General features: G+C 38.1%; 1 protein-coding gene across 6 annotated transcripts in view; it reads left to right on the top strand.

Annotated features, from left to right (window-relative positions):
• The window catches only part of LOC121521535 (nuclear receptor coactivator 7), a 31175-nt gene that overhangs the window by 9005 nt on the left and 9873 nt on the right, over positions 1-12297 (top strand). For all 6 annotated transcript variants that reach the window (XM_041805609.1, XM_041805610.1, XM_041805608.1 and 3 more), the window contains exons 3-6: positions 4199-4356; positions 8935-9005; positions 11840-11947; positions 12033-12134. In XM_041805609.1, coding sequence (XP_041661543.1) covers positions 4199-4356; positions 8935-9005; positions 11840-11947; positions 12033-12134 — 439 coding nt within the window. The remainder of the gene's footprint in view (positions 1-4198; positions 4357-8934; positions 9006-11839; positions 11948-12032; positions 12135-12297) is intronic.

Genomic DNA, 12297 nt, shown 5'->3' with positions numbered 1-12297 from the left:
CCTGTATAATCAGGTTTTTTGTTCATTATTTAACCATATTCAAAATATATTTGTGGAGATTTTCTCCCATATTTGATCCTCAACTTTATTCTTCAGTTTGTTTAAATCTTTGAATTATTTGATCTGATTTGTACTGTTGGTGTTGGCATTCATAATATACTGACTTAACCTGTTTTCCTCCTACAAATGAGTTGTTTTGTATTTGTAACTCACTTTTTGTCCAATATAGGGCTAAGTGCTATGTTGTTTTCTCTAAAGCAGGGTATGTAGTTTACTCTGTGATGAAATGCAGCCAAGTTTTGTAAGTAGAAACAGATGTTAGAGTTGAGTAAAGTTTAGTCGACTCTGTCATTGTGCTAGTAAAGCATGGATTCACTGGTGACAAAATAAAGAATAGAGGTGAAGAAAGAGTAAGACTAAGGCTAAAAAATGACTTTGTGAGAGCCTCCACCTTGTTGGAAATGGTGTTGTAGAAAATGTGCATGCTTTCCTGAGCTCACTACCAGATGTGTGCTGCCTCAGTTTAAGTGGGCAGGGCCTGAACTCTGTCTGTCTGCAGCTTTATCGACCTGCTCTAGCCTCGTCCATTTAGGCACTTGAACACTTAAAATGCTTCTCTTTTCACTTTTCTTTTATCCCCACTCAGTCCAGAGCTGTGCAGGTCAACTCTTCTTCTATTGCTCTGAGCTCATGATAAATCAATTTGCTCTTATCTTTTCTGAACATACTCATATCCACACTTTAGATTTCAGCAGGGCTAACAGAGTGAGCATTATCCTTAAGTGCACCACTAACCTGTGGTTCCTCTGCGCTGCAGCGTCCCCCCTTTAATGAACCCCAACAGGGCATGGATACACTGTTACATCACTCCCTCTGCTATTAATGATTAAAAAGAGGGAGAGGACAGTCGGGGTAGAAAGCACAGCAGAGTCAGCAAAGTAAACAGCGAAAAAGTTCAGGCTCATAGTGATAACATCAGCAGGCCTGAATTCACAGCTGACAAGCTAGTTGGTGTAACATCAATAATAGGATTTTATTGTTATTTATAATGGACTAGATATGCCAGTATAAACAGGTTTGTTGTATTTTATTTCTCATTTCTTTTTTCAAGGGTTACACATGGCAAAAAAGGCTCCAGTGCTTGGAAACGGTTAATAATGAAGTGAAAGTCACTAAAATCAAGCCCTCTAAAGGGATTTGTTCACTTAAATCTGTGGTTCTGACCTCATTAGTTATGGAGCAGATTGAACAGCTTTTTAAGAGGGAGTTGATGTGGGCTATGAAGGATCTCCTGCTGATTGAATTAATGAGAATTAATGAGCAGTTGGTGCTGCCAGTCCCACTCAATGCTTTCTGAAACGCATTAAAATAAGCTCACATGCCTCTAGATTCCTCTTTAGATTTAACACAAGTAAAAAAATAGATCCTTTTTGATACCACATGTTTTATAATGATAGTGTCTTGGTTAATTCATACTGTTGTTCAGTGTGTGACATTTATAACCCTGTGACATTTCACCGTCTATATGAATGCCACAGAGGCGTAATTGGAGGATCAAGTGATTCCACCTTTATACCAGCATAGAGATGTCACAGAGGTGAGCCAGGATTGGCGGAGCCAGGGGGGTGGGGCAGCACTTTGTGTGTTAGTGTGCATGTGACAATGTGTGTGCATGTGGAGCACCCACTGCATGCTACCACGCCACACTCTTTCACACCTGATATGACCCCAGTTGCAGAAAAACCAACTATCATTCAGATAATTGGGGGGTGTGAGATAGCACTTTATTTTTCCTCTGCAGTTTATTGAAGCATTATAACAAAAATACGGGAAGATATTCCAAATTAATTAGCTTAATGAAATGCTTAAATTAAAGCATTTAGCAATTGACCCTCATAGTCATAATTTAATTACTTGGAACTTTAAGTCAGTTTTATGTTTGCCAGTGCTGTGTGAGAAAAAATGTGATGGACAGTGCTTTTTTAATATCTTCATAATGATATGAACAGCAGAGGTTGCATTAACCAAAAATTCTCCTTCATTGACAGAATTTATCAAAGGATGACGGAAAATTTTGAAGGCTGTCCAGAATTTTGCCTGACCGGAGTAACAAGGATAAGGTTAAGCCATTACGCAGCTGTTTCTGGGTAATACTGTCCTCCCTATGCAACTGTCCTTGCATAAAGAGTGACGGCCTCATGCAGAGTAGAAAATGATGATGAGAACAGGTAGTCATTGCGCAGTCGTATTTGTGATCACACAGCAAACTTTCCAGGGATAAGAGATCTGATTTGACAAATAATGCATTGCCTAAATAAAGTCTGTTGTATTACTTTCACATTAATAGTATTAATTTTGGAGTTAGATAGGCCAAAAGCTATCAGCTGCTCCACATGCTTGCAGACAGTCGTTGCTCATGGAGGATGTGATTGTAACATTGAGTTGTCCTCTCTTGTTTCATAATAATAGTTCATTTAATTAAATGCAGGGTTTGTAAGTCTAAACATTCAACTAGAATGGACTGAAGTTGTGTGGGTGCAGACATCTTTTGATACAAGTTGCTAAAGCATGAAGTAATTGTCAGAAATTTTGCAGAGCAGGCAAAAACACAGGGCTAGAAAGTGCAGCCTTTTAACACCTTGTGAATCAGCTATTGTCTTCAAACTATTACATCTTGATATCAAAAACATTATTTCGAAGTTAACAGTATCTTAAATGGCACAGTTCATATTTGCTCGCTTGAGGACAGAGATTGTGACTAAATGAAAATAGTGCAACATCAAGTAAAATGTAGACATGCTACAAACTGCAAAAAAGTATTTTTTCTTATCCATTGTAATAAATTCAGGCTTTTTTGATGTGTTTATTGTAAAGAACTAATATTGTGATGAAAGCAAAAATCAGGTGTTTAAGCAGTTATAGCTTTAGTTCAGGCAGGCCATGGAGTCAAGTGCTGCCATATAATTAAGATCAGCTGATCTCACACAAGCGCTAATCAGCTGACGACCAGCTGATTCTCTCTAAGCACGCTATTGGCTAATCGCACTCATGCTGCCATATTTAAACTGCTTTAGCCAGGCTTCTCTTTGCGCTTCCCTCTGCATGCTGCTTTTGCAGCCCTCCTCCACCCCAGCTCCTCCTTAATTTGCTTTTAACTTATTCAGTGCCTTTCTGAAGTCATTGATGCTTGCTCTGCTCTGGGCTTTTGCTGCTTCCTTCCCTGCCTCAGGGTTTCCTTGTAGGCACAGGAAAGGCAGGAACATGTGCTGTTCCTGCTTGATATTAGGCTCACGGAAGGGCAGGGTAATCCCAGAACAGTCACACCGCCAAATATAAATAACAGCAATAATATTCAGAACTGCTTATGATATGTGTATTTTGACAATGTGGCCCTGACTGAGTTTTGATTTATTTTAACGCCCTAGATATTCAATCATAACTTTGACCAAAAGCTGCCTCAAGCAGAAGACAGAGCAATGTGCAGAAGTACAGAAATTTGCCAGTTAAAATCAAGAAATAAGCCAGTATTTGATGGCTCCTTCTTATATTCTTGTTGCTGTGGTATCAAAACAGGTATCAGTAAAAACAACACCAAAAACACTGGTTGGTTAGAAACAAATACAATGGAATATTAAATGTCTTAAGGCCTGTGCATTAAGGCATTTTATATTTTTAAACAACCCTGAGTGCCTTGACCATGTAAAACATACCACTTTTTCTTGGTCTTAAATTACCCCTGCTTTTTGAAGTATTACCTTCCATAAGCACCACTAGTTTGAGAGATACCAGAAGCACCCCTGCTCTCTTTTTCCACAGGTGTCAGTATTTCTCACAAAACAATTTGGGATAAATTGTCTTTTTGAAAATTTCAAGTTTGGATGACTTGTGATGGTAATACATACAGTACTCTCAGTTTAAGTTGGCATTTGTTCTACACATTTTTTGTCATGTGTTTAATCTTTGTGGCTTAGTTTGTGTGCAGACAAATCCCCTTAGGAAAAAATGTACAGATCTGAGTACATTCCTGTCAAACATTACATAATTGTGTTACTGTATACTGTCTGGGTCACCTACAACTCTGTTAAAAATATCAAGTTTATTCTCTTAAAGAGATGAAACCAACCTAAGCTGAACAATGACTTTATTTTTACTAGATGAAATAAAGTGAGTTTTTCTGTCTCCTTTGGTTTACCATCAGGCTGAAAAGGCGGAGACAGCTCAAACAGAACCAATCAGAAAAGAATGTGAATGAGCAGAACCCGGCGATCATTTCCTGTCCAGACATCCAGAACGACAGCGACCCAAACAGGAAGACGGACCCCCAGAGAATAACAGAGAAGCCACCAGTTGGCTCTGGTAAGACTTGCATTAGTATCTCACAGAACATTGCTATTTTTAAAATAACATTAAAATACACCCCAGGAAGCTAACTGCTAAATAGCAAAATGTAATTTATCAGCTCCATCCATTCAATTTGATGTTATTTGAATAAAAGATTGTTTATATATTTCAACTCTATTAAATGGTATGGGGGTGTGTTGGATTTAGTTCTTTTTAAGTTACATTTTTCAGTAATTCAGTAATAATTCAGTAATTACCTAGCTGCTGACTCAGAAAAAAAGGTTTTTTTTTTTTTATATCAGGCAGAAGAAGTCCAGTGTTGGACAAGCTGATTTGTTTTCATGTTCAAATGTGAAAGAAAATGCTAGCACTATGGGTGTCTTTATACTTCTGCTTTCTACTTCTGCGCTGAATTTATGCCAGCGTGATCTTTATGTGCATTGGTGCTCAATACTCCACTGAAACGCTGGTAGTTTTATGTCAGTTTTCAGTCCTGCTGCCACATTTCCTGCTTGCTTGGGTGCCAGGAAACCATGGCAAAAGTATCATGTTGGAGCTGCTAAATACTGGGTAGCAGCTAATCAAACTGCAGCAAAGATAGAAGATGGGGACATCAGAGGTGATGGAAGTACGGCCACTGAATCAGCTGAGGGTGGATGTTTTTGCACTCGTTCTGCCACAGAGAGGGACGTATTGGTGATGCACATCAGATGCAGGTAGATTTTAGGAGTTAAATTACTGTCTGCAGTCATTTACCTCACTCTAAGTACACACTACATAGTGTAAAATTACACAATATGCCTGAAGCATCAAGATACTGGCAGTCACCCGATGTCATCCAGCAGACCAATCACCTACCAGGGCTTGCAGTCAGTATTGTTTTGATGTGCGGTTACATTTGTAAGGAGGTGCACTTCAGGGCTGTGTGAATTTATGGTGTTTTCTACGGCATAGATTCCAAAGTATAAATCAGTCTTTATACCATCAATGGGAAAGATCAGCTCTGTGCAGTTTGTAGTATGGCATGTTCCAGCGACATTTTAAAAACAATTTAACAATGATTTCATTTATCATCATCAGAAACATCAAATTATATAAGTCATTACATAAAAGAGGGCAATAAACTTAATTGTCAACATGGGCCCTTATTTTCATGATTGAAGTCTCTGTCATACATCCCTAAAAATGTAACTTTAGTAGCGACTGTAAAGCTCATCGAGTGTTCTGTTTTGGGCTTTTCTGATAATAGTTGTTTTGTAATGTGTTTAATGGTCTCATTATTTGGGTTAAATTTAAACCACACAACCTGACAAACTGTGCTTGATCTGTGTGACACAGCTGTGGGAGTCACTGGGTTAAACCCATTAGGTTTTTATTAAATCAGAAATACGGGTACTCCAGTTCTAATAATACAGAAGTTATTCAGGCTTGTGTCATCTTTTCTGCCATCCTTCAATCCCTGTCTTTAGATGCCAGGATGTCATTTTAGTGTCTTTTACCGTTAGGAACATGTCATTCTCAGCAGTTTTAAACAGGAAGTTGCATAACCTTCATCCTGTCTTGTACAGTTGATGATGACATTGAGTCCTATTGCTCACTAAGTTTGTGAGAACAAAGAGCTGGTGTTAGTGTTTAAATGTAATGGAAATATTCTGTCCTGGATTTCCAGCGTTCAAAAAAACATACAAACCTAATTGGATGAAGAGCATCTTTTTTACATGTATTATCCTTCAAATGTGAAAAATAAGTACCTTTTACAAGTTTTGAAATTATTTAACCTAAGGTATTTAACAATACATGCTACTCATAATACAACACTTAACTAATTGGTAATATAGCATCTGCACTGCATGCATTTATCAAACTTAAATATTCTTCACACTTTGAAAAACAAGTAATAAGTTAATATAAATGGGCATAAAAACATAACTAATGACATACAAGTGTAAACTGGCACATGGCACAGTAATCATTTATTCATGATTATCTTGTTTGCATGATTATGAAATTGAAATTGAAACTCGATGAATTGCGTGCACTTTATTTAAGTGTTGGTGCTTTGGGATGATTACCCTCATATGCTTTGTAAATCTTACCTTGAGATGAGCGGGATTCCTGCTACTATTTTTTGCTGTAATCCTCTTGTCTTCCTTCATCGGAGCTTCATGAATTGAAATATTTTTAAGGGTGCATGATATATGACTTCTGCTGATATCCGGCATGCTGATATTCACAAATTAATTTTAGCTGATACAGACATCACTACCGATGTTTAAATGTTGTTCAGACTTAAAACTTCTGTCTTTTAAACACTCAATTTAAAGTTTTAAGATGAACAAATTAACAAATTTCAGTCTGTACAACAGACTTAAAGTGTAAAAAATGATGAAGAATAAAGGAAAAGGCTTTAGCTGTTGTAGGTCTGTTGGTCCAGCCTAAAACTACTCTAACTTATTCGTTGGTACGCCCAATATTCACATGATTTTTGGAGTCCGATGCCAATGCCTATATTAAGGAATACAACATTTCTGATATCAATATGTTAGCATATTAAATTTTTGCTTCTATATATTTTTATTAATTAAACAAATAGCTGCATTGGATCCCTTGAATATGGTTCAAACACCTTACAAAAATATAAACTGAAGGAGGAAGTAGAGTTCATCATAGAGATATTGTTGTTGTAACATTGCACAGATCTGTCCAATGAAGTGGACACGGAGAGTATTTACAAATTATGAATTAATTATTATCTGTAGGTAATATGTAAGTGGATAAGCACTGTCCTAAAAGTTACTGGTAAAACATGATTTGAATTACTTCCCTGTCATGTCCTCTAAACCTGCATTCACCTTTTCTCTCCTCTATATTTCTGAACTGGTAAGGTAATATAAATCAAACTCTGACCAGAAACATCCCCACCCTGCTGATCTCGTGTCTTATCTGGCAGCTTGCAACTGCCTGAGTGAGCGTAATATTACTGTGAGATAATTCACCATTATGTTCGTTGTGTGTTTACTGACTTGGCTAGAGTTTCTAGCTAGCTAGATAAGCCTGACCAACACAACTAAGCACGTCATGACTCATGGAGAAGCAGTTTGAATTGAAACAGGGCACTCATGAAGTTATTGTTCGTTTTACAAACTAGTTATAAACTACCCGTCAAGGCAAACCGTTCTCTTCAACAAATTTGATGATCAGCCAAGCTGCTGTGGGCTCAGAGTTCACTCTGCTGTAAGTTAAATATGGAGCAAGTGGCATGAAAGGAGTCTGAGCACCCTCTATTGGATAAATATAGAACACAGACATGATTTCTAAGTAGAACCAAGTCATATTCTTTGCACTTTACCACCAGGATGTAAAACCGTTACCGTAGGCCATATCACCCAGGCCTAATGTTAATGAATTCTTCTTGTCAAAATGTTTGTTTACAGAATTAACATAGCATCACCACCTAGTGATGAAAATGAGTTTCATGTTCTATTGCAGGCCATATTTAATCTTATTCTCAGAAATTGTAGCAGGCCAGTTAAGATAGACCATAGGCTGAAGTTTGGACACTCCTAATATAAGTAATGCTTTTTCATTGTGAGGTTGTATAGTTAATATTAAAATAACAAATCTTTTTTTAATAAATAAAAGCTCACGTCTTATGAAAAGAACTGATTTTTTTAACAAAAAGAGAACAGCAATATCTTTCTGTTCCTTTTTTTTTTTTTGTTGTGTTGCAAGATGTTGTTACGTTGCTGTTTTGAACCAGCAAATTTTATTGTTTAAAAAAAAGGTATTTATAAAGCAAAAAACACATAATCTAACCTCAAATTATTACAACTCCTTTGAGTGCTGTGCAGCTTTAAAAAGCCTTCAGCTATTTCAGATTTTGTATTGCAGTCCATGAGGAGAGAGATAATGGATTCATGTTATGCATACAGCGGATCAGCCAGCTGTGCAAGCTCTTCAACACTCATGCATTGATGCCTACATAAATTAGATTACATGTGATGTTTTGCAGTGTAGTTGATACCAAACATGACTCCTAAGGCTGAATGCGCTTTCAGCTAACAGCCCCAGCTCAGCTTAAATGTAGTAAATAAGTGACAATGTTGTAAAAAGTGACAGTGTGGTGTTGTCTTTGATGCAGCTGGAGTCAGCCTGCCCAATGCTTAGTCATGCCCTCTGTTTCCATGGAGGAGGCAACGGTGTAATTATGCAGTCTGGGAGTGGTAGCAGGCTAATAGCTTCTGTGCTCTTGGCCAGAAGAAAGTGCTGACTGTTGCCTTTGTGTATGACAAGGGTCAAATTGTTTGTGTGTTTTATGATAACTGCTTCAGCATGTGTGGGACAGTGTTTAAGGCTGGATAGGCAGGGGACACACAAGCACTGGTACTGACTCAAAAGGCAATTACACAAAGGATATGTAGAGGGCTGTCTTTCATTTCAGCTCTTTTATTTTTACCGTTTTTATGGAAAAATGAAAATGCTGCATTACAGGGATTTTATACCTTTACAAGGTAGAAAGCTTCATATGGACGAGAACAGACTGTATTTTCATCTCTCATCACTATACTTGTGTTTTCTGTCATTCTCTTACAGATGATGTCCTTAAGAGTAACGTTCAGACAAAGAGGGAGAAGAAGAGGCCACCAGGGACTGTGGAGTTCATTGTAAGTAAAAACAACTGCTTTAACACACTGATTTATTAGCTGTTTGGTTCGACATTGCTCCAGGAGTGAGACAAAATTTCAGCACAGCAATATACCTGATTTATGTGATCCAATAATCAAATCACTGGTGCCAAACATTTAAAAAATACAGCACTTGAAGCAGATTTCCTTGCAAACTTCACTCACTTTGTCATCATTTCACGACTCCTCACTGTGACCCTCTTAAAATGCATAAGGTGAATCTTAACAGAAGTTCTTTTGCCATAATACAGTCATGGACAAAATTATTGGCACCCCTGGAATTTTTCCAGAAAATACCACATTTCTCCTAGGAACTTTTGCAGTTGCAAATGTTCTTCGTATACACATGTTTATTTCCTCTATGTGTATTGGAACAACACAAAAACAGGTGAAGGTCTTGTAACCTTGAGACTGTTCATATTTTTCCACAATTTTGCTTCTTAAGTCCTCAGACAATTCTGGGCTTTTCTTTCTTTTCTCCATGCTTGGTGTGACAGACACAGGCACACAACACAAAGGTTGAGTCAACTTTTATACATTCTAACTGGCTTCAGGTGTGATTTCTAGATTGCCAGCACCTGTTACTGCCACAGGTGAGTTCAAATGAGCATCACATGCTTGAAATAAAATGATTTACCTACAGTTTTAAAAGGGTGCCAACAATTTTGTCTGGTCCATTTTTTGAGTTTTGTGTAAAATTATGTCAATTTTGGCTTTTTCTTCTGTTTTTTGTGTTGTTCCAATGCACATAAAGGAGGTAAACAAGTGTATACCAAAAACATTTGTAATTGCAACAATTTCTGAGAGAAATGGTGTATTTTCTGGAAAAATTCCAGGAGTGCCAATACTTTCGCCCAGACTGTACAGGTTTTCCTAGCTCAAAATATGGAAGTCATGCTGCTTCTCTTACTGTGTGTATGACACCTGCATACATTGTGTGCACACTGGAACAGTCAAACACCTTTACAAGACACTTCTGGAATTATAATTGTGTAACTGAATTCTGTTTTATCATAAAAAACAAATGCACCACCATTTTTAACGTATTCCAGTTGCAGATTAATCCAAAGCTTGGCTTGATAGTATCCATAGCGTAGCATTGTCTTTTCATTAGTTCAGTGTGCTTCATATTTTTATTTGTCAAGAAAATAGCATCAGACTGGGTGATGGACAACATGATGACCCCAGAAATATTTAGCAGTAGTATCTCAGTCACCCTTTTGTGACTAGCTGTAGTCTGGGATAGGGTTTGATCTCACTGTTAAAGGCTAATAATTGTGTATTTACAGAGCTCAACAGTGTTATTCCAGAAGTTGAAAATTATTTTCTCCAAAGCAAATTTGATTATTATCATATCACATCACTTTGTATTAGAGCCCGACCGATTGATCAGCGGGCCGATTAATCAGGCCGATTATAGCATATCACAGATTAATCAACATCGGCCAAAATGTAGCCGATATATTAATTTTTTTTTTTTTTTTTTTTTTTTTGCTGTGTGGGGATTCTGTCGCTCTGTGTGTGTCCCTGGTGAACTCAGCCCGAGTGCCTGGCCCTAGCCCTCAGACATGAGCGAGTGCAGCAGCAGCTCTCCCCCACTCAGTGTTGCCAACTTAGCGACTTTGTCGCTATATTTAGCAAGTTTTCAGAAACCTTTAGCAACTCTTTTTCAAAAAAGCGCCTAGCGACAAATCTAGCAACTTTTTCTGGTGTTACTGGAGAGTTTTGGAGAGTTTGACGTGAAAGCACATATTATTGTTGCTCTTCTCAGTGAGCAGCGGGTGCTGCCATGAGCCCCTCCCCCTCCCTAAGCACTCACAGGCAGCCCAGTCCTCGCGCAGCAGTACCTGCTGCAGTCGGACTCACTCAGCTGCCCATTTCAGACTGGGAGTGTGTTTTGCTGCTTGCATGCGCTGCACGTGTCAGCTCCGGTTCCTGCCGGTGCTGCTTTCACACAGGGCACGAGTTTTCTGTGTGCCAGCCGCATCTCCCTGCTCTCAAAGCCCTGTCCTTCTTCATAAGTTTTACCTCAATAAACCCCCCTAAAAACGACTTGATTCAGTCTACAGCGGAAGTTTGACAGGAACTATTCAAAATAAAAGCATTTTGTACAAGTGAACAGAGTTTCTCTATAGAAATGCTAAGCCAGGCTTTTACTTTGAAAGGAAACAAACCAGAAAAGCATTCATACGGTGTTTATCTTTCCAGTGACATATTCTACCAGTGTTGAGACAGAAAGTTTCACTAATAGATCTTTAGAGAACAACTTTATAAAACAGGCGCATTTAAGCTTGTGGCCTTCCTCATAATTATCAAGAAACACATTATAAACATTCTGTGTGCATATTTGCCACAACGATGTAAATATGGCTCTCCATTTATCATTTTCCTGTCTAATATGGTCCACAGCCACAATATAAGACTATTATACAGCATTTTAACGTTGTCTAAGTTTCATCTTTGTGAAATAAACAAAGATAAATGCAACTGTTAATTCACATGTCCACATTTGTGTTCATGTACTGTATATATCCTGTATACATCAATGTTCTTATTTCATACATTTATATCAGATATCAGCTTTTTTTTATCCCCCAATATCATATCGGCATCGGCCCCAAAAATCCCGTATCAGTCGGGCTCTACTTTGTATCATATAGTACTGTTCCAGTCCACATCAGTATAGTAGTATTGTATCATATAATCACTTACTCAGAAATCGCCATCCCTCTTTTATATCATGCTGTAATTTGAGAGCCTTTTCCCAAACGGCTTTGGATACACTTTTCACCGAGTGTCTTTTCTTCTTACAGGTTGGACCCGATGATTCCCTTAACAGCATTGCACTCAAGTTCAACATCACCCCAAACAAACTGGTCCAGCTCAACAAGCTCTTCTCACGCAGTGTTTACACCGGTCAGGTGAGAACCTCGACCCTCAAACAACCGTCTGCTTTGTCTTTCCTCTGACTGACTCTTCACTGTTTGTTTATCTCTAATACAACAGAAGCTGTTTGTCCCTGATGTAAACCAGACAGAAACTGACTTGAAGTCTCCGAGTTCAGCTGATCCTTTCCTCACTAATGGCTCATCAGAGAAAGCATCACATGTAAGTATGAAAGGACCCATTATTGTTGCTTGGACTACATGGCATTAACAGGGGTTTACAGGAGCCATTTAGGGACACATATCTTAAAGAGGTTATTGTCTCAAGTTGGCCGATTTTATTCAAAACAGTCACAAACATTTAAAAAAAAGCTGAAAACCTATGA

This window comes from Cheilinus undulatus, linkage group 14 (assembly GCF_018320785.1).
Source record: "Cheilinus undulatus linkage group 14, ASM1832078v1, whole genome shotgun sequence".
Taxonomy (NCBI): Eukaryota; Metazoa; Chordata; class Actinopteri; order Labriformes; family Labridae; genus Cheilinus; species Cheilinus undulatus.
The sequence above is the reverse complement of the archived record's forward strand: the minus strand, read 5'-3'. Positions and strand labels throughout refer to the sequence as shown.